General features: G+C 54.5%; 1 protein-coding gene across 2 annotated transcripts in view; it reads left to right on the top strand.

The window, feature by feature from the left end:
• The first annotated feature begins 249 nt into the window (after positions 1–249).
• The window catches only part of SEZ6L (seizure related 6 homolog like), a 52,493-nt gene continuing 30,537 nt past the window's right edge, over positions 250–22,205 (top strand). For both annotated transcript variants that reach the window (XM_064466394.1, XM_064466393.1), the window contains exon 1: positions 250–345. In XM_064466394.1, coding sequence (XP_064322464.1) covers positions 279–345 — 67 coding nt within the window. In that variant the 5' untranslated portion in view covers positions 250–278. The remainder of the gene's footprint in view (positions 346–22,205) is intronic.

Here is a 22,205-nt window from a genome sequence, read left to right as displayed (position 1 = left end):
GCCGGGGGAGCCGCGGGCGGGGCCGGAGCGCACGGCGCTGCGCGGGGGCCGGGGCGGCCGCCGGAGCCCTCCCCCGCCGCTCGCTCCGTTCCGCTCCTCTCCGCTCCGCGCCGCGCCGCTCCTCTCCGCCCTCCGCCGCTCCCCCGCGCCGGCTCCGGCTCCGCCGGCAGCCCCAGCCCCAGCCCCCGCCCCCGGCCCGGCCCCGCTCAGCTCGGCTCGGCTCGGCTCGGCTCGCAGCAGCGCGGAGGCTCCGCCGCGCCCGCCGCCGCCGCCGCACCATGCCGGGGCCCCGCGGGCTCTGCCTGCTCGCCCTGCTGCTGGGCAGCCCCGCGGCCCCGCGGCCAGGTAAGCGGGGCGGAGCGGGGCGGAGCGGGCCGGGGATGCGGCGCGGAGCGGAGCGGGTCTCCCCGGGCACGGCCGCCGGGGCCCTGCGCCTCCCGGCCGGGGGGATCCAAGCGCTGCCGGGGGGGGGGGGGGGGGAGCACTGGCAGGGACGGGGGGCGAGGGGGAATGCAGCCGGGACCGGGGAGGGGGGAGTCGGACCGGGGAGGGGGCAGCCGGCCCGGGAGGGGCTGCTGGAACCGGCCGTGCCACCCCCGACCGGGGACCCCCCGTTTCTACTGCTCCCGGGGCCGGGCTGAAACTTCTGGCATTGCTGGGAGAGCGCGGCGCCGGCAGCGGCAGCGGCAGCGGCGGCGGGGCCCGGCGGGACGGCGGCGGCTCAGCACCGCGGGGCGGACAGCTCCCGCCGCCGGGGCCGGGTCCCGCCGCGGCCGCCCCGGGGGGCCGCGTCCCCCCGGGGAGCCGCGCCGGACCCTCCGCCTCCCTCCCGCAGGGAGAGCAGCCCGGTGTCCCCAGCCCCCGGTGCTCCCAGCCCCCGGTGCTCCCAGCCCCTGCTGCCAGGTCCCCACCGGTGTTCCCGTCCCACCAGCTTGGGGACGGCCGTGGGGCGGTGAGTGTTTACTCAAGGGCTGCATGTTCATTCCACATGTTTCACGTATCCACGCAAATTCGCTCCCTCTCCCTTTCCCACTGCCGTGATGACAGACCTAAGAATAGGCTTCGGGACCCGTTTGCGGGTGACTTGACAAAGTCATTGCAAACTAGCGTGGTGCTAAAAGACCGCTGCACCGGCGCTGCTCCTGGTCTCTCGTAACTGGGAGGCTGTGGGGACAAGGCAGCCGGGTTTTGGTGTGCTGCTGGCTCTCGTTACCAATGCGGATTGGTCAGAGGGAGAATGGGAGAGGCCAGTGTCTGCCTGTGCTGCAGTGTTTGTGCAGGGCCTGGGAGGCTGACCTCCAGGGCCGATGGTGTGTTTTTAGCAAAGATTAACAGCTCCCCGTGTCAGGAGTGCTGTGCAATGCTGCCTTGCCTGGCTTCGGCTTCTGTTCTCATGTTTAGATTGGATTAAAAGACTTTGAGTTTTTTGTCTGAAACTCTGCTGTCCATACAGGGATTGTATTACAGAATCTATCCTTCCTTCTGGGTAACAAAACAGAAATGGGTATAGATTACAACGTTTTCTCTCTCACCTGCATGGGTTTGTGTTCTGTATATGGACATGCATGTACGTATGAAGGCATTGGATCTCAGGTGTCTATCCCCAATTGCTGGCATCCTGTTTCAGCATCAGAACAATCAGGAAGACCCTTTTCTCCATTATATTGCACAAATGCTCTTGTCCAGGCCACTGCTGAGCTGCTGTGGGAGACGTGTGTACAGCAATAGTCCCTGTGCCACCATGGAGGCGTCTGGGGGCCCTGGGCTTGCAGCTCCGCTGCTGCCTCATGCCCTGGAGGGGCACCCATTGGGAGCACCAGCAGGCAGCCCAGCTCCTCAGGAACAGGATTTGGCCCTTATGGCAAGAGCAATGTGTCATAAGTCTCAGGGTATGAGAACATAGTGTACTGAACTCCTCTTTCCTTGCCAGAGAGGGAGCTGATAAATAGTTGACCCTTTACAAGGTTCGGTGAATTATTGCTGTAAAACCCCAAACTCCTGCACATGCAGCCCCAGAGCCAGCGGCGATGTGGCAGCTGTCCTGGTGCCGGGTGGGGGGCTTGTTGATCTGTTTGCAGGAGGTCACAGCCAGGGCCCAGATTCGCAAGTCCCGCTGTTCTGAAACTGTGAGGGGGAGCAGGATCAGACCCTGCAGAGAGATCGTTTGTTGTGCTCCATCTGCCTGCTCTTTCAGTTTGTTCTTTCACGAAACAACTAATTTCACATGACTTGTACTGATCGTTTGCTCGGCTGGTGGCTTTTTGGTGCTTTGCACTTGTGGAGCCATTTAGATCAACAGAGAGGAGGTGTGAAAGCCTCTCCTCTCAGCATCCGCTTGCACCCACCCACCAGCACGGCGCACAGCAGCGGAACAGGCAGCAGAGGCACGTCCCTTCGCAAGGACTTGTGCCAGGAGGCTCCGGGCAGGAGTGTGCAAGGAGCGTGGTTATCTGCGTAGATATTTATTTAGCATCGTGTGAATAGAGCGTGCAAGCACGGGGCGTGTGGGCTGGCTGCGTCCAGTCTGTCAGCCCTGCCTGTGCTGCCCGGGTGGCCTTAGGCTGGGACCGGCACTGGGCAGAGCTGGGGACGGCGGGGGCACGGCTGGACCCCCGGGAGATCCAGGGTTTCTAAATATATCCATTTGGTGTGGTGGTGATGCGGACCGGTGTCCACTAGAGGTTGTGATGAGACCAGCAAATCCTGCCTGAGGCTGCGGTGCTGGGAGCAGAAATGCAACCCGGGGGGTGCTGAGCACCCATCTCCCCTGTAGCCCTGTCATCTGTGCTCCCCCTTCTTTTCTTCAAGGTGCTTGGGCACCTCTGAGCGAGCTGTCACAGCGGAATAGCACGCCACAGAGATTCACCTGGCTTTGTGGTGAGCGCAGCACCATAAGAGAATTCTTCCAGAAAATCAGGTGTGTCCAGCAGGAAGGAAAACTCAGCGAGGGCTGCAACAAGTGAGCAGTGCGCTCTCGCTGCGATCGGCAGCACCCCGAGTGGTGTCATCTCAAGCAATGAGATAATAGCACACAGTCAGGCCACCAGCAGACTGTGCAGCCAGAGATAACAAGGATTCAAATTTGTCTGATGGGAAGGTATCAGAGGCCATAAGAAATGTCTCCTCTTCCTTCTCTCCTCCTTGGCAGAAAGAACGAGAAGAGTCTGGATCAGTAGCAAATGAAATTAATATCTCTTAGCCCTCTACTTCCCCCATATTTTTTTGCCATTATGAATATATAAAGATGCTATTTAAAGTGTACGTTTTGTGGATGTTACAGTGTCACAGATGTTTCCTTCTATACACTATTAACTTCCCTTTCAGTGAGGAATTTGATACAGGTATTTGGGGCTGAAGAGGCAGACTGTAGACCAATTAAGCTAAATGTGCTCGCTTGGCATACAGAATGCCACACAGAGGTCTTACAAAACCAAACCATGTAAAAAGGGAAGCACGGAACATATCAGTGTATGATCCATCCCTTGTAGCTCTGAGTTAGCTTCTGCTGGGTTCAGAAATTAATAGGTAATAAGTCACAGATGAGGCAGTATGCACAGAGGTGTGGCAGGGCACCACTGAATGCGTAATGCAGGCATTAGAAATGGCTGGTGTGAGAATGGCAAGTCCTGCCAGAGGGCAGGGTTGTTCCTGCGGGTATTCAGGGTCAGAGCTGAGTGCTGTGGCGCTTCGTACACGTTTTGTACAAACACGTATTTTTTTAAATGAAACGGGCTTTCTGTGATTAAATAACACGCAGCTTTTGATCTAGACTACAAGCAGCCTCAGAAATCAGTGTGTTTTACATCCTCCGTCATTGCAATGAGTACAGCCAGTTCCAGTGGGCTTTGGAAAAAAAAAAAAGACTAACCTTCTGTGAGCAGTCCAAAAGTTATTTACTTGATGCGATTTTATTTTTCAAATATTTGAAAGTGGTTACTGAACAGTAAAATAGGCTCCAAGGAAATCCTGTTACAAAACACAGGCTATATTTTAATTAGCATAACGTGCAGTTACATGGCTGGAACTGGAGCCTGCCAATAAATGTATCTTTCGGGAGTTCAGATAGATGTCTATAGAAAATACAGCATGAGCACTGGCTTTCCAATTTTCCAGTCCATCAGGATGGATTTACACTCTTGTCAGGGGTATGAAATTGCTGAATTCAGTGCTGAGATAGTTCTGTGTCTTTAACCACTTGACTTGCCAGACTCAGGGTGCTCAGTAAGCCACGGATAACATCCCCGCTTCAGTTTAAGGGATGCAGCAGGTCTGAGGGGGAATCTCCCTGCCTGTCTGGGCACCCCGATGAACGCCTGGCCCCCTGCCCCCCTTCAGGGCTTCAGCAGGGCGAGTGCTGGGATGAACCCCGCTGGCATCGAACCTGGCGCATGGGGCAAGCCTGGGGGCCTGGGCGCTGCCTGGCCCTCCCCCTTCGTTAGCAGAGTGGCGTAGGGGGCCAAAGCCGATGTTTCCAGCAGACTGCGGCTCAGGAGCGGAAACCCCAGGGTGCAGCCAGTGCCAGCACCCACGGCAGTGGGGATGGGGACCTGCCATCCCCCCAGCCATGGCCTCGGGGCAGTGGCGGGGAGAAGTGTGTGTCCCAGGGGGGTTTAGGTCTGCCGGGCATGGCAGAGCAGGCAGGGCTGCAAACAAAAGCGCTTCAAAGTCCTTGTGTTGGCTGCGCTGGGCCAGGATCGACGTCCCTCGGGGAGGGCACAGGCGGAACACAGTGAAGCTGCTTTTCCACTGCTGCTTTCAGAGGGAGATCACACACAGACGGCCAAACCAGCCACTAGAAAATGCCATCAGACCACTGCCAAAGAGGTGCAGAAGGGCAGGGAGCCCCACTGCCCACGCCAGCAGCACCCACCGTGCAGGGGGCTCATTGTTCCCCCTGCCGACTTGAAGAGAAGAAGTCTCTGACAAATTATGTGATTCAAAGAGAGACAGAGTGATCTTTAACATGTCCTAAGGTAAAAACACTGGGTCCCACAGAGCTGGAGCTCTGTGATCCCAGCTGAAGCCTGGGACATCTCCAGCCGGGTCGTGCAGCAGCACTGCGAGGCCCTGGGCACAAGGCTGTGCTGCACACCACTGCCCCGCCGAGATGGAGAGCAAAGCACGGCGTCAGGAAGGCTCTGGGGAGGCATCAGCGGGGCAAGGGAGGGTTTAGCATCACTCTGACTCAGGTTCCTGCAGTTCAGCTGCTGCTTGTAACCATCTTCCATGGCTTTCCAGAGCCCTTCCCAAAAGGACCTGCTTCACAAGATTATTTTTCATGCTGGTGTGCATGTGAGCAATGCCTGGGTTGGATACGTGGAGGAGACCCATGTGATACAGGAGCCTCCCCTGCTCTTGCTGCAGCCCTGAGTCCAACTTGGTGTCTGGATAACTCAGCTTGCATGAGCCAGGATGAAGTGAAGGAGAAATGCTTTGCAGAAAACAGCTGTTTTCCACTGAGGTACTAAGGGAAAGTGTCCTTCATTTCAGAGGACGGGCCACCAGCTGTCTGTCTGTCAATCTCGTTTCACAGCTTGTTAACAGACAAGTTGTTAGGATGTTCTTGCATAGCCCCATGGGGCTGGTCCGCTCTGATCTTCATCCTGTTCCACTGAAGATCTGCCTGCTACCGTCTTGCCCTGGCAGGACTGGAGAGCCCAGGACAGACAGACGCTCGCACAGGGAGCTTCTGCACCCCAGCCCTGAGCCCGTGCCTTTCAGCAGCTCTCCTGAAGAAAGCAGAGCTGCTCAGGCATGACAGGCTGCTCGCTGGCTGCCATCCCCCAGAGCAATCGCTACAGCGGCTACACCACTGGGAAGATGAAGAAGAGGAATAAATGAACTTCTGATATTTGCAGAGACCCCCTTGTCACTCAGCTCTGTTATCTCTCACACTTCATCCATAGGGATTTCAGAAATCAGAGGAGATCCATGGAGCTGAGCAGCTGGAGTTGCTGACCAGAGCCTGGGGTGGAAGAGGCAGAGCTGGGAAAAAGCTGGAGGAAGGCAGACTCATTTTTCAAAATGGAGAGCAAAGCACCGTGGATTTCTAGCAAAGCCTATAGCATCGGCTTGATAAGCAAGTGCAAGCATTGCTTATCTTCGACTTGAATCTATAGCTGTGGTCCTTATGGCTGGGGGGACACTTGAGCAGTCACAGCTGGTGCCTGTGTCCTGACACAGCTCAGTGTGGCCTGGCAGCCCTGGGACCCCCAAAAAATGGGGGTGAGGGTGGTCAGCAAGGAACTGCCATAACCTTAAAAGTAGGGGGCTGCAGCTGGCACAGACAAGCAGCACTTCCCCAGCGCTTTTGAAAAGACACTATTTCTTTCTTAGATGACACGGATGTGGAATAACAAACCCTTTGAAGCGTGTTGCTGTGAGTTAGCATCATGCCGTTAAAGCTGCTGGAGTTGCACTGAGTTGTAAAAGCAGGGATTCAGCTGAGTGGCCCAAGCCTTGTCTGCAGCCAGAGCCAGCGGGGGAGCGAGCAGGGGGAGCCTAAATTCGGCCCTGCGGTCCCCCTGTGTGGGCCACCATCCCAGGCTGGACAGGGGCAAAGCAGAGAGCGGGGTGACAGCCCTGTGGCATGGAGACCCTCCGCTGCACCGCTCTGTCCCTGCAGTGGCTGGGGGGCACACAGAGGTAACACCATCCCCAGCTGGGGGTCCTCCCCCTGCTTGGTGGGGGGACTGTGTTCCTGGGGTGCTGAGAAACTGTTTTCCTCTCTGTTCCTTCTTTCACTTGCTAAAACTCACGGTGGTGGTGCAGCTGAGGCTGAAGCGTTCGCAGTGTGGGCAGAGAGCACAGCCCGACTTAGCCATCGGGGTTTTTTTTCTTTTTTTCCTTCTTTTTCTTTCCTTGGGGAGAGGCCAGAAAATCAGCCGACCAAAAGAGACCTGCGTGCTGGCTGAACCCAGAGCTTTCCTAATGCAAAGCAAGGAAGCTCCGCCTGGATTCCCCAGGTCTGCGTTGTGCTGGGACAAGCACAGATTTGCCCAGATCCTTCTCCCTTTTCTCGACTCCAGGATCCTGTTGCCTGTAGTAGGAGTTCAAGCCCTGGGAAGCCCGAGCAACTCCCCCCAAGGGCAGGGCCAGGGGTTTGTCTCTCCCTCCGCTCTGGCAGGGGTAAGGGGTGCAGAAAGGAAAAGGAGAGTAGCACGCCAGGACAGATGGCTGCATCGGGAAGGTACAAGGAAACTTTATGCAACCGAAAGCCAAGCTCCTGGCAGCAGTGGGGAGGGAACGTATGAGCAGCCTGGCCACTAAACCCAGCTCTGAAGGTGTGATTCCAAATGCAAAGCTTTAGTCTGGAAAGGAAATTTGGTGCCAAATGCAAAGGCATCCAAAAATTCAAGTGCGACAGAAGGAATATCTGTGGGACTGATCCTGAAGCAGTGTAATCTGCTCAGCAAAAATGATTTTCACATCTCTGTCCGTCTCACTGTCTCGCACGCTTGTGCATTATGTGCCAAAGCAAGGACCTGCGGCACCAGGAGCTGTGCTTGGGAGAGGTGGCTCTGCAGGGGCGATCCCAGCAAAGGGACAGCAGACTTGCTCCCCAGGGCTGCCGGGGAGTTTTGGTGACGTGCTTCAGCCCATCAACAAGGGAACGGCTGTGGTGACCTGGCACTGCCATGGGGAGCTGGGGCAGAGCATGCAGGAGCAGGCAGGCACTGGTGGGAGCAGTTCTGCTGCCGGTCCCCACCGGGCAGGGAAGGAAAGGGGATGGTGGAGCCGGCTGGAGGGGTCTCCCGCGAGGTCCTGCAATAGTCACTGTTGGGCTTGGTGCAGTTCTATGAGCAATGCGATAAACAGATGAAGATATTAAATTGATCCAAGCATCCAGGCACTAAGGAAACAGGAATAACATGGGGGGAGTGAGGGAATGTTCTGGAAACTGGTCAATTTAGGGTGATTTCAGGGCTAGTCAGATTGGCTGAATATATTTAAAATTCAAGAGAGAATCTCCATCTGACTTTTTAGGGTGGATTAATGGAGCATGTCAACATTTTGTGGATGAGATCCTTCATCTCAGGTAGATTGGTGGCTGGGGGACAATACCAGAGGACATCACTTCTGATATCCCCTCCACTGCCTTCCCACAGCTCTGCAGCTCCTCCCCCAACAATGGGGCCGCATGATGATATGCAGGAACTGGGCTTGCATTTTCTGATGATGATTTAAATGCAACTTCAGTAAAAATCAGGCTATTCCTGACAGTCCAAAACTTCCATGTGCAAAGACACCAAGTCCCTAAATTGAAAGACTACTCTCACATGAGCCCTAACAGCCTCCCAGCGCTCCCAGGACACCAGCAGCATCCCCACTTACAGTGAGGAGCTCTGCAAATACAGCTTAGCAGATGCCCACTTGGACACATCAGCCATCCTTTCCCCCATTGCACGGGATACAAACAAGGGAAAGATTTAAGATAAGAAAGGTAGATGGTGCTAACAACATCAAAAATGTGATCCAAGTGCTGCTTCACTATTAGCGGGGCAGCGGGGCGCACGGCTCGGTCAGCCTGGTGCCCTGGGGCAGGATGCGACGCTGCATTCCGGCCCCGAGAGCATCCTTCGAGACGTCAGATGATTCCCTACACTGTCAGAGTTAGTCAGGTCCAGTGCAGAGGGGATGGATCCTGGGGCAACGCTGCCCAAAGCAGGCACCTGCCTGCAAAGCTGCCCCAAAACCCAGCACCCCGAGATGTGGAAAACCTGCTTTCCAGAGAACAGCCCCTGTCAGGGAACTTAGTTCCCTTCGCCCCTTATCATCCATCCAGCCTATTCATGCAGCAGTTTTTAAATTGCTGTTGGCCACTATATTTACATAAATATGTGAGCCAATGAAGTCTAAAACCCTGGTGAGTTCTAAATGGCGTATTAAGTTTTGGAAAGAGGACTTTATCAATTTACTGAGAGTACAAATCAACAGAGCAGAATTTACAAACCCATCAAAAAGCGAGGTGACAGTTTGGAATTAATCCTCTGCCCAAGGCACACGATGTACCTCCACAAACATCTCCCAGCATAAATATATTTGAGAAATAGTGAAGGAAAATGTAACTTCTAGCGCCTTTGTACACTGCCAGTGAAACGGCTGCAGTGTCATCAGGGAGATGAATGGAGCTAATGTCATTGGGAAGGTGCTGCCGCCTCCTGCTTTATTTTTATCCGAGACTCAGTCCCCAGCCTGTGTTGAAATATTTCAATTTGTCTTTGTGCTGGAATCTCCCCAAAATAAAATTTCCCCAATAATCTTTCTTTCTCATTCATTCTTAAAGAAAAAAAAAAAAAAGATTATATTTGATTTCTTTGCACATACACTCATGGCTTGGAGCAGCGCTGGGGCCAGTGCGTCATGGGGGCAGGAGATGTCTGTCAGTGACCCCACCATCGGATGGTGGTGGATGGCTGTGGCCATTCCTGCACGGATAGGTGCAGGGGTCAGGCGTTTCCTAGGGCTTGGCTGGATGCTCCACGGTCCACGGTCCCTGCCTTGGTCCCAGACCGGCAGCAGCACTGCTCTCCTTGGGGGAGCCGAGCTTCCCGGCATTTGCTGGGCAATAGCGCTGCTCCTCGCATAAGGAGGAAAAATAGCTTTTGGTCTCCGAACCCAGTGCAGGATCCTAAAGGCATAAAGATTCGTGCTTCTCCTGGGCCCTTTGATTCACACCTCCCTTGAGAGGCAGTGCATGATCCACGAAGCCATCACCTCTGCGAGGAGCTGGAGCTGCTTTCCCATAAGGGCTTCAGAGCTGCCACTTAGATGAAATCAGCGAGGCAATTTCAATTAAAAGCAAACTTTTCAAGCTATCTAATCAAAAAATATAAAGGCTTCTTTTCAGCTTTTGTTTCCAGTACACAGAGGAGCCCATGCCTGCCAGCGGTGAAATGGCTGTCTTTATTGTGTAGATGACTGTGAAGGACACAGGCTGTGTTCCCATTTAGGGATGCATTGAGGCTTTCTTGGAATTCATTAGGAAAGGTAGGGAGGGAAGGGTGCAGAAAAAACAAGAGCCCTTGCAGCTGCAGCCTAACGCTCTCCTGACAACAACATGAGATGATCAGCCTGCTCCCCCAGAGGCAAATCTTTTCAGTTTTTCCACTACAAAATGTCTTTTACAACATCTAAATTGAAAAACATTTTCCATTCCTCTAGTTGGGCTTCAGCTAGAGTCTCTGCAGTGAAAGGCAAGCTGCACCACCAGTAACCCAGCAGCTTGCTCTCCAGCATTGTGGCAGCTGCAGTCCCAGACAGAAGCCACCACATCGCCTCGCTAGGACCAGTCTGACGTAGCCCAAACAGCTTTGCCAGGTGTCAGCATCTGCGCCCAACTTCTACAGGCTTTTGCTGCTCTTGCATATGCCCAAAACGTGCATGGAGCAGAGGTTCTGAGGCTCTGCACGCCCACCAGCCTGCACCGCAGGCAGAGCAAGGGCAGAGCCATTTTGGGGCATTACTAGCACGGCGAGGGGCTGGGCAGTGCAGGGCACGGGCTGAGCACCGCTGGTGGAGGCACGCAGGCACCTTGCCTGCTCCAACAACGGCATCGCTGCTGCTCTGTTGCTCTCGGCAATGGTGAGCACCTGGGGGCCAAGCTGCGGCAGAACCATCTCACTCGCTCTGCTCGCCAGCAGGTGTCCGGCATTTGCTGCAGGCTCGGGCACCACGCTCAGGCATTACACCTGCATCTGGAAAAAATGTGCCAGCCTCAGGAGGCTGCTGGCCTGCCTGTTTGCAGCCCCAGCATTGCCTCGATGACTATCCATAACATGAGTAGTCAGCCCTTGTAAACCAAAGAGAGAAAACCAATGCAGCAGAAAGACTGACGCGCCAATGAGAAGAGGGTGGTGCTGGGCTGTGGGCAGCTCCGGTCAGTGGGGCGCTCTCGGGGGAGCAGCTGATGGTGAAACATGCTGGAGAAAGGCTCCGTGGTGCGAACCGCCTGGCTCTGCCGGCAGGATGCAATGCAGGGCAATTGCAACTCATTATCGCTCATCGGTACGTTGTCACCCAGCCGCACAAATCGAATTGAGTCACAGCAAATAACATCTCCTCGAGTGACTCAGATTATCCAAGTGGGCTTCCATGGGAAAGGGTTGTATTTTTCTGCATTTCCAGTTCACATGCATCAAACTGGCCCCACAAGGAAATTCTTTCTTAAATTATACAGCATTGCATCTTTGATCAAAACAAGAAGCCTGAACAAATAGCAGAAGCAACAGTCTGCTTACATTCAGGACTATGAGCCCAGAGTTAAAGTCAACTCTGAAAAAGGCATTCAGCCCAGCTAGAGTCCAGAACATTTACTGATGGAAGATACACGTTACAAGTTTACGTTGAACCTGCTGCTGCTCTTCCTGCTCCCATGAAATCAGCTGTTGTGTTTCTCAAGAGCAACCAGCCCTAACCCACGGCCTCCTGACTTCAGCTGCTCCTCCAGAAATGCTGCCAGGGGCTATACCACACCTTGTGGGTTCCTGCCGAGCCCACGCAGCGACAGGCGCAGGATGCAACCGTCATTTTGGGGGAATGATGCCCAGGGAGATGCTGAGCCACAGGGCTGTTTACAAGGGGCAGATGGTGGGATCTGAGCCTTGTCAGCCCTGCGGCCACTGCCGGCTAGCAGTGGGACCTGGGGGGACCGTCCCCACATGGGGACAGCCCAGATCCCCTTCAGCAGCAGCTGGTCCTTCCCTGAGCATTTAATACTGCATGTCAAAAAGGCAATCCTTAAAAACAAATTTATTTCTCAGGTGTGCCTATTTTAATCATACTACACTGCTATCAAAAGTACATTAAAAATTACAATTACCCTGTAGGAACATAAACAATAGCAGCCGTAGAAAAAAAAACTCGTCCAAGCCGGACGACACAGTTTTTTTATAATTTGCTGATTCGTTACCTGCTGGGAAGAACAAAGTCAGGTACTTTCTCACCACATTTCCCAATCAGCAGGGTGTGTCAAAAATAATAAAATCGCCAGGAAACACACCCAAGCGCCGGTGATACAACATGCATGTTTTACAAGAATAGATGAGGAACATCTGACAAAGCCCCCTCTCTGCACGCTGATTCAAATATCAAAGCGCTTCTGGAGAGGCTCGTCAAGTGCCACCCCTCCCCGAGCCGGAGCAGCACGCGGCTGTGCCGTCACGCGCTGCCAAAGCCGCTTTGACGGGAGCAGAAAAGCTGCGAACTGAAGAACTGCCCCGAGGAGAGCCCGATGCTCCCGCAGCACAGCCAGGTCCAGCCCCACGCCACCTGCGCACCCACCCTGAGATAGGGCTTGGGGTGGAAACGAGCCTCAAGGCGCGGCAAGTAAGGGCTTTCTCATTTAATTCAATCCAGCTGTGATTAATGAACAAGACAGGCAATTGTTTACATATTTGTGTTTTCTGATTTTTCTATTTAAAGAATTCCTGGGGGTGGGGGAAAATTATATTGCCAAGTCCCTTAAAAGGCAGATGAGTTTCCATGCCCCTTGTCAGCATCCCTGTACCTGCTCCTGTGGTGAAACACAGCTGCGGGGCAGTGAAGTCCCCGAGGGTGGGTCACACATCACACCTTGCCCAGGATGCGGAGGGAAAGGTGAGAGCACCCTTAGCCTCGTGGGAGCTGGCCGGAGCCTCCATGTGGGCACAGGGGAAAGTGAGGCATCTCCATGCAGGGCAGGATGTGGGTGGCACAGGAGCGGGGCTGAAGGGGTGCCCGGGGAGGCTGGGGGGCAGCGTGCCCCTGAAGAGCAGTGGGGAGTTACTTCCAGTGAGCATCTGCTGCGAGGCATGACAGGAGAGGCGGAGACACGGTCTCTGCTGCTTGCGACGGTCCAGCCAGAGGACCAAGTCCTCTTTGCTTGTTAATGATGCAGTTTTAGCCTTCTGCTTCTCTGTTTTGGGGAAATACGGGGGTTTCCTGGGCATTGTGGTGCCCAGTGGCACTGGAGCAGAGGACGGGGTGTTTTGCACCTCATTGGGCTCGTTAGCTGGGCACAGCAGCCATGCCTGTCATCGCCGCCCGAGCAGCCCTCATGTGCTCTCAACAAAGAGCCTGTCATCTTTGTTCCCGATGTACTTGCACCTCCACAAAGACTATCATTATCCTTTCTGATATAATTAAGATCAATCAAACAGAATAATAGAGCAGAGGTCAAGGAAGGCTGTTACTTCCTCCGGGAACAAGGGACTGCTTTCGTCAGAAATACCAGGGAGCCAGCTTAATTGTTCTAAATTTCAGAAATTACAAACGTGCCTTATAATTGCATGTCCTCCCGCACTGGAGGGAGGAGGGACCCCGAGAGAGGCTTTGTCTCAGAGCACAAAGCCTGGCCCAGCAGAGAGCTCTTGCCCCGCAGGCACTGCACCCCCCAGTCCTGGGGGCTGCTGCCATGGAGCAGCATGGCTAAATTAGCTTTTCCCAGGGTCTGATGGGTCACCCCACTGGTATCAAGCTGGTAGGAAACTCTCTGCCCTGTGCCTGCCCAGCCCATGCTGTACGGGTGCGGAGGGATGCGGAGGTGGCTGGAGCGAGGCAGGGGACCAGGCAGGGCCGGGGGCTGCGCCCTGCCCCGGGAATGACGACGCCACTGCTGCCTGCCATGCAGGAGGACCGTGCTTCTCTCCTGGCATCCTGATAGCTAATGAAAATATATTTGCTATCTGTATTAATTAAAATAAAGTGCAGCGGCTCGTCATTAGGCTCTGTGGGAGAAGCTGTACATAGTTTATCATCATCCAGCACGACACAGTGCAGAAATGGAATTAGTTCTGCCAGGCCATCTTTAAACACAAATCACTGATGACTGATACAGCTGACAATTAATTATATAAAACACAGTGTTGCTGAAAATGAAGCAAGTTCTGAGAGGAAGACCAGCAGCATCCCAGCTGCGCTGCAGTGATGGTCCTGGGGTGGGCTGGGTGCCCGTCCCAGGGTCTGCGGCAGGGCCGGGTGGCGAAGCCTGTGCCAGCCCCAAGATGCTGCTCTGCCCCCAGCAGAAATACTCGAACTTTACTGAGAAAAATTTAAAAAATTTTAAAATGGAATTTTTTATTTCCTTCAGCCAAATCTCATCTGAAAACAGGCTCATTTCCGAAGGAGTAAGCCAGTGCACCAGCGCATCCCGTGGCACGCGAGGCTGGATGGGCGGTGACGTGCCAGGCGCTGCGGCTCCTGTACGGAGCCGAGCAGTGGGCTGCGCCGGCTGACACGAGGGAACTGCTGTGCTGCCAAACCTGAAATTGTTTTGACATAATGAGGATCCAGCAGCTGAAGTGCAGTTTATTACTTTCTTTAGAGGGAAAATACTAAGTAATGGAGGAGGTGACTGGCTGACAAACCGCATCACGTCTGCCTGGCGGTGTTCTGGGCTGTTAAACGGCGTTTGGGAGCAGAGTGTGTCCTGTCCCTCAGCCGCATGCGGTTTTGAGCTGTGATCACCCCGCTTCGCTGGGGTGTGCTGGGCCGGCAGCCGGCACAGGAACAGGGAGCGCCAGGCTTTGCCCTAGTTACTAACAGCCTCCGCGGCACAGATCGTCCCCGTAATCGATAGAGTCCAATAACTGTAATAACCACAAACATCAGTAACCCAACAGTTTTCCTGCCTTCCTGATTGCTAGCAGCAGGACTGTTCGCAATCTGTCAGGAATCATTAGACGCCAAAGCTACATAATTTCAGAGGAGTACAACAGGGGTCTTTTCAAGGGCACTACGCAGCGGCAGGCAGCAGGCAGGCAGGTTTCTGCCCAGCCTCCATGAGGGGAGGAAATGCAAAGAAAAGCCTTGTTTGGAAAAAAGTTTCTCCTCCCAGGACAGGTCCTATGGGGAGGTGTGGGCTGCAACCATCAGTGGGACATACTGACCCCAATGTGTGGCCTGACAAACCCACCAAGCAGCAAAGCTGAAAGCCTGCTTTGTCCCTGGGGAGGGAGAAATGGGCCATGCGTGGGGGCTGGGGGATGCAAGGGATGAAGGCACAGCCTGGGGCACAAGGAAACCCCAGCTCTGTCCCCCTTCCTTTGCCCTGAGCACCTCCAGCTCCGCTGGCTTTGCCCAGCTCTCCCCAGCGCGCAGCGTGATTGCTGGATGCTGCATGCTCACGGTGGGAAAAGCCCAGTTCATGAGGCAGGGAGAGCAGAAAATACCATGTACCACTATGCCAGGCTTCTCCTGTGCCACCCTTATTGCTCTGAGGCACCTCTGTGCCCTGGGAAGACGGCCAGGACCTGGTGGGCTTCAAATCCCGCACTGAGCTGCCCCAGGGCATCTTTTGGGGTACTTAAAAAAAATACAGGCTTTTGGGGTACCCCTGGAAAACTCCACGGCATGACAGCAGCCGCAGACAGCAGGGCTGCTGGCTGTGTTCTCCCCTGCTGCTATGGAGAGAGGCAGCGTTCTGACCCCAAGGAGGCTGCCTGTATTGTTCTTCTCTTAGGAGCTTGGGCTAGAGCCACACTGTGATTCCTGTTACATTTTGCAAAAGAAATATAAACCATTGCCAAACAGATTTGGCAAAAGGCAGCTCAGCTCTACTCCATGGCTTGCAGTTGATGCACAAGCTGTGCCATTAGCTTGGGCAGAAACTGAATCCTCCAGCTCCCCCAGCCCAAAAGGCACAGGGCAGTGATGCTGCAGCATGAGCACAGGGCTGTTTTGGTCACATGGATCTCTATATGAGTACTGCGTTCAGCTCTGGGGCCCCCAACATAAGAAGGACATGGACCTGTTGGAGTGAGTCCAGAGGAGGGCCATGAAGATGATGCGAGGGCTGGAGCGCCTCTCCCGTGAAGACAAGCTGAGAGAGGTGGGGTTGTTCAGCCTGGAGAAGAGAAGGCTCGGGGGAGACCTTTCTGCAGCCCATCAGGACCTGAAGGTGGCCTGCGAAGAAAGCTGGAGAGGGACTTTTTACAAGGGCATGTAGTGATAGGACAAGGGGTGATGGCTTTAAATGAAAGAGGGTAGATTTAGATTAGATATAAGGAAGAAATTCTTCACTATGAGGGTGGTGAGGCACTGGAACAGGTTGCCCAGAGAAGCTGTGGATACTCCATCCCTGGAAGTGTTCAAGGCCAGGCTGGATGGGGCTTTGAGCGACCTGATCTAGTGGAAGGTGCCTCTGACCATGGCAGGGGAGTTGGATATAGGTGATCTTCAAGGTTCCTTTCAACCCAAACCATTCTATGACAATTCTATGTTGTCATCTCATATTTCCAATTCTGGAGTGGAAATCAAACTAAACCAAGCCACGAACACGCTCCAGACAGGTAAAACAACAGAAGGAGGTTTTGAGTAGTCAGACAGTCCATGGATGGGACTGCCTGGAAGTGAGGGCATGAATGATTTATACCCAGGCAGAGAAATAGTCATCTATTATAATTAGACTAAACTTTGTCTCTCCCGGTGTTTTACGGCTGTGTATCTTGCAATTGTTTCCTAGCCATCCCCAGACACGGGGGTTTTAGCTAGACCCAGCGGACGATACATTGTGCAGTTCTGGTGTGCTCGGTGGGCTGCCCAGGCTGTCCCCCCTGGCCTGGTGTGTGTCTTGGGCAAGGCAGGGATGGCAGGGACACAAGCGTGGTGCCCTGCTGGGTTGCAGCCAAGCAGTGCAGGTGCTCAGTCTGAGGGACACAATTTGGAGCCTGGGGCGCTCCCGCAGGGCCCCTGGTTGGCACGGCAAGGGCTGCTCCTGGTGCTTGGGGTCATCGGTGCACCGGGGAGGGGAGCTCTCAGGGGCAAAGCCCTTCTGGCCGTGGCGTATAGACCTCCCCAGCCTGTTGGCATCCCAGGGGGATCCCAGGTGGCAGGGATCACCACAACACTGTGGTTGGGGCTGCAGGCGCAGAGGGCTCGTGGCTCACTCCATGCAAGCAATATGCCGCCTCAGCAGAGCTGCTGAAACCTGGGCTGCAGCCCTGCCAGGGTTCCTGCACCTCTGCGGGGGCTCCTGAGTCCCCTCCATCACCCAAGAGGCAGCGACAGGGCAGAGCAGCCCTGCCAACACATTGGTTGTGCAGCACAAGCTTCGAGAGGTGCTGATGTGGATTGGCAGGGGTGAAGCCAAGCACAGCCCGGCCAGGGCAGGAGCTGGCAGGAGTCCCTGGGCACAGCACAGGGCACAGGCTGTGTTTCACAGGGCTGACCTGCTCCCAAAGAGTTAATTGCAGCACTTGCTTCTCATGATCTGCTCTGCTGCATCTTAACAGTGATGGGAGATTAATTATTTTAGTCTCAGATAGCTGACTAGAATGGGCTTTTTGTATCTAAATATACTCTCTCTTTAGGAACCCATTTAATTTTATACCCTGATATAGACAACTAGGCTGGATGATTGGTTGAGAAAGAAGAGCTTTTCTTCCCCCAGTTCAATTTGTATCCTGAAAAGCTGCCAAAATACTCAATTTCCTCTCCCCTGGCGGGCCCTGAGGAACAAGCATCCCGGCTGCGGAGCCCAAGAGAGCCACAAGATCAATTTGCCTTCATTCCTTTGTCCTTGTTGATGAACCCCTCCACAGCAGGGACACCTGGGGGGACAAGGAAGCAGAGGACAGGGGGGAGCAGGGGCATGGCACATCTCCCCCCAGGCTGTCCATGTTTGGCACTGGCTGGGGCCAGCCTGTGGGTGCATCTGGCCAAGGTCAGAGGTGTGGCACCAGGAATTTACCAGGAAGATTAGAAAACTCTAGAGGAAACTTCTTATTGGCACCTAGTGAGGTTCAGCTTTCAAAAAATGAATTACTCTGTGAAACCACCCAGTTAATTTGTTTCAGACAGGCCCATCTGCCCGTAACAAGGTAAAGACCATGCCTTTCTTACTTCTGATATTATAAAAAACTGCAATGAACCCAGGTTAACACCTGCCTCAAAGTGCCGCCCTCTTTAATGGCTTTGCTCCCTTGCTCCGTAGTCCCCACCAGCCCATGTATCTCTGCTGCAATATCAGGTTAATTAATCACACCCATGAGCTGGGGAGGCAGCAGTGGCAGTACCAAGCTGGGACAAGTCGGCACACGACAGGTCATATCGTTTCCATGCTGTAAATCTCTTGATTACTCCATAATTGGATGAGCCTCTTTAATTCCTCTTCCTCGTTAGCTGCTGCTGCTCCTCCTGCAGCGGAGCAGCGACCTGGCTTGTGGGCGCTTGCGTCTCTTTGGGAAGGATGGGCTGGGTTCATCTCTGGGGACAGGGGACTCTGCCAGGGCTGCTCCATGCCGGGGGTGATGCTGAGGGACAACGGGTTCCAGGGTGCCAGTGTTTGGGGCATAGCAGGACTGGGGCATCATGGGGAGACAGGGACCTACAGGCAGCGGCTCCTGGCGTGAGGGGGAGCATCAGCAGGTCCCCCCAAAGCCGCGGGTGCAGCAGGTGCCCATGTGGAACTGGCGTGGCCAAAACAAATGCCTGAGAGTCAAAGTCTCATTGATTATAGCTCCATGAAGCAGCACTGGGGAGTAAAATCCATTTTCCTCGTAGCTTGGAGAAGTGTGTAATTTCCAGGCATCTGACAGGCCGCTGCGGATTGTTAGAGCAGTTACGAGTTTCTCTGGAGCACGGGGTGGGAAAGGTTTGCAAGTTTAATTCCCATATTCCTGGCAGTGTCCTTGCTCCTGAGCAAAGCGAGTCAGGCACGAGCAGTATGGATTCACCACTAAAGCAGGTTTTTACACAGCATTTCATTGCTGAAATGTTACCCATGCCTACAAGCAGTCCCTGCCACAGAGCCTGAACCTGCCACTCCCACTTGTGACCAGAAACCTTCTCCCCCACGGTTAGTCCTCAGGGCTTTTCCACTTGTCACAGCCCAGAGCTGAGGCCAAGCATGGGCATGGGCATCTGTTGCCACCCAGGACCATGACCCAGCCCGGTGTCCCCTGCCAACACAGCAGGTCCCTGAGCATCTCACCAAGCCCCGCTCTGATCATGGGCAGCAGGCGCCGACGAAATGCCTTTCCTCTTGTTTGCCTTTACCGGCAGAGGTGGGTTTGCCACTGGGCGCACGAGCTGCAGCCGGGCAGGCAGTGGGGAGGAGAGCCCAGTCCTTCTTGATCACGGCTCCTTGGGCTGGGCACCGCATCCTCACCCGGTAATGAGGGGTTTCCATGACAACCTTATTTGAGCGTTGCTAGTGACACAGATGTAAATTTTAAAATGAAATATTCAGACCACAGTCCTATGAGCATAAATAAACCCCTTGCACATGGCCAATTTAACAGCATTTTGAAGGAGTTCAGAAGCTCCCCAGGGCCACAGGAATCTCTGTGGCATTAGGAAAACCTTGAAAACAGAAGGAAAAATGCCTTGACCCCATCCCACCCCAGGACCCCCCAGCACTCAGCCGGGTCCTTGGCCTGAGCCCAGCACAGAGCCCAGCGTGGCCCTGAGCTCCGTCCCTGAGTTCCAGGGCAGGATCAAATCAGCAAGGAAAGGCGCTAGTTGCAACCCGGGCTGCAGAAGATGTGGCACTTGGGAACTGCACAGGAGGGACATGCAGATACCTGCAGGAACGGGACACAGATTGGGTCTGAAGTTCCTCAACCTCTGCTGCAGCCTCCTGCCAAGCAAAGCCTGAGCACCTTTCTTCTGAATTATCACCCTATTAATCACTCTTTGGGACAGTGATGGTGAAGACGGGCTGGCCGGATCCATCCACTGCAGCCAGCTGTGGAGCCCCGCACACCCCACTGCTTATTTTCAAGAGCCACCTGCTTTGCACAAGCACTGGGAATTGCTGCAGGCCACTCTTACTGCCCTTGAACACGCAACATCCACATCTTCCTGGCAGGTGGGACCGAGCACTGGAGTTTGGGGCTGCCTGCACCCCCAGGCTGTCACCCCCATGGAGCAGGAGGACCTGGGAGGGGCACTGCTCCTGCGTCCCTTGTGCCATACGGGCCACCAAACTGTAGGAAAATTATTTTCTATTTCCTCTGGCTGTGATATGAATGTTTGGATGAAAGCCATCCACCAGCCTTCCCGTTCTTGCCTCGCCAGGTGGCACAAAATAGCCTTTACGCAGGAGAGTGGCTCAGAAACACCCAATACAACGGGCCAGATACTGCTCTGGCTGTGTTTATCTGCGCTCCCACACAGATGACTCACTGATGATCAGATTGCTACTATTTTATTTGCTTATAGGTTGAACTGTCAGGGTGCTCTTGAGGAAAACTTTTTTTCCATTGGAAAAACTTAATTTGCTGAAATTGTAACCGCAGGAAAGAGCAGGTTTCAAATCGCCTGTTTGGAGACAGGCGGCCATCGAGGCTGTGTCGGTCTGTTTGGACATTTTGAAAATGAAAGACTGTTCTGATTCAGGTTTTCTGCTCCTCAAGATTTAAGGCAAAAATATTCTAAAATCTGAAACCAAACCAAAGCATTTGCAATCCATCACACCAGAGTGTTTTGAGGGACCCAACATGCTTTTTTTCAGATCCTTGGTTCACACTCAAACCCTCTATATTTTTCTCCCTAACAGTGAAATCTGTAAGGCCCATGTTGGAGGCTGGTGTGGGACAGAGGTCCTGGGAGAGCACAACGTGCACAGGACCCCCGCTGCCCCTTCCCACCCACACAGCCCCCCATTGGCGTGGGGTTGCATCAGAGTCTGGCCTCGACACCCCTCTTTTATCTGAGGTCTGGATCAGCACTGTATGAACTCACAGAAGGAAGTTTGGGATTTAATTAGCAACGTGTGCCTTCCTGAGCTGCCGTGGTGTGCAGAGGGCCAGGCTGGAGGGCAGCGGGAGAGCTGGGGCAGGAGCTCTGCACCCCCACCAGACTGGCAGCGAGGGCAGCGGCGTGGGCAGCACCGTCTCTGCTGCCAGACTCAGCCCTGCGCACCCCTGCCTCTGCTTGCAGGCAGAAATCAAGCTCTCCCAGCCAGGCACTGCTGCCTATGGGCACTCACACTGCAGCAGGCACAGCAGCCCTGTGCAAGCGTTCACATTTCCCTCTGCACATGTGATCCATTTTCTCCTGTTGCAGCAAATGGCAGCACCTGCTCACCCTCCTTCATCATCCTGCTGGTTACTGGTAGTTCTGGGGGTTCAGCCTGCTCGTCTGCTTGCACACCGTTTCGGGCTTTAGATTACATCTCTGCCTGCATGCCCCGCAGGCTTTGAGGAGATAAGGGAAGAAGACTCTATCTTTGGGAGGACAGGTTTGGCCTAATCAAAGTGGCTGCAGCATCCCGATAGACTGGGCTGCAGCGGAGGCTGCCGGCCTCCTTCGTTAGTGGTAGAATTGGCACAGCCACATGAGCAGCTTTGGTGGGTGGCTGCAGTGCAGGGAGCCCCGGGGCAAGGGGGGAGGCAAGTGCCAGCTGGCGTGTCCCGGGGCTCACCTGGCTCCGTGCTGAGGGAGACCACAGCTCTGGGAGATGTGCCTGAGCTGCCCGGCCTCAGCATTTCACTTGCCCAAGGCTGGGAGTGGAGGGAGCCTCTGCTCCAGGGTACATCCTTCACATCACACAAGCAGTACTGGCCAGCGCGCAGAGGCAGTTATGCTCATTACAGCTATTGATTGTCCTGTTTCACCTGCCGATGGAGCCTGTGACAAGGCTGAGATGAACCATCGGTTGGGGTTCATTGCTCTGCTCAGTCCCCTCTCCTCGCTGCCTCAGTCCCCGCCGTGCCATCCATCTCACCCTTCAGAGGGCCTCATTCAAGGCAGGAAGCACAATAAAAAATGGAACCATACTCTACAAATAAATCAAGACAGCATCTTTGTAAAGGAAAGCTTGTTGCATGTCCCTTGCTGGTTTGGAGGAGTAGCTCTGCTGGCACAGAGCATCCCTGACCACGGGTTCCCTGTTCCAAGGCAGTGCTGTGTGCCATTCCCAGGCACCCACCCCACAGAGACCCCCCTCCTCAGCCACAGCCATCCGCCCGCCTTGCCTGACCTCACAGGCACACAAAGGCTTGTGGTCTTCATGGTTATCCCTGGGCAGACGCTGCAGTGCCTCCCTGCTCCTGGGCATCCAGCACATCCCTCTGGCAGTGCCCAGTGGGGGCGACAGGGGCTGTGCCACAGGCAGCCCACCTCAGAGTGGCACAGTACAGTAAATCTCCTCAGCAGCATCCCCTGGCTTAGAGAAATCCTCACAGCTCCCTACAAAGCAGGCTGAGCCTGCAGCCCTGTCCCTGGAAAGCCCGACACCCAAGCCAAGCCTATCCACCTGGGCCTGGCTTTATTGCAGAGCC

The sequence above is a fragment of the Phalacrocorax carbo genome, chromosome 15 (assembly GCF_963921805.1).
Source record: "Phalacrocorax carbo chromosome 15, bPhaCar2.1, whole genome shotgun sequence".
Lineage (NCBI taxonomy): Eukaryota > Metazoa > Chordata > Aves > Suliformes > Phalacrocoracidae > Phalacrocorax > Phalacrocorax carbo.
This window is presented reverse-complemented; position numbering and strand designations above follow the sequence as displayed.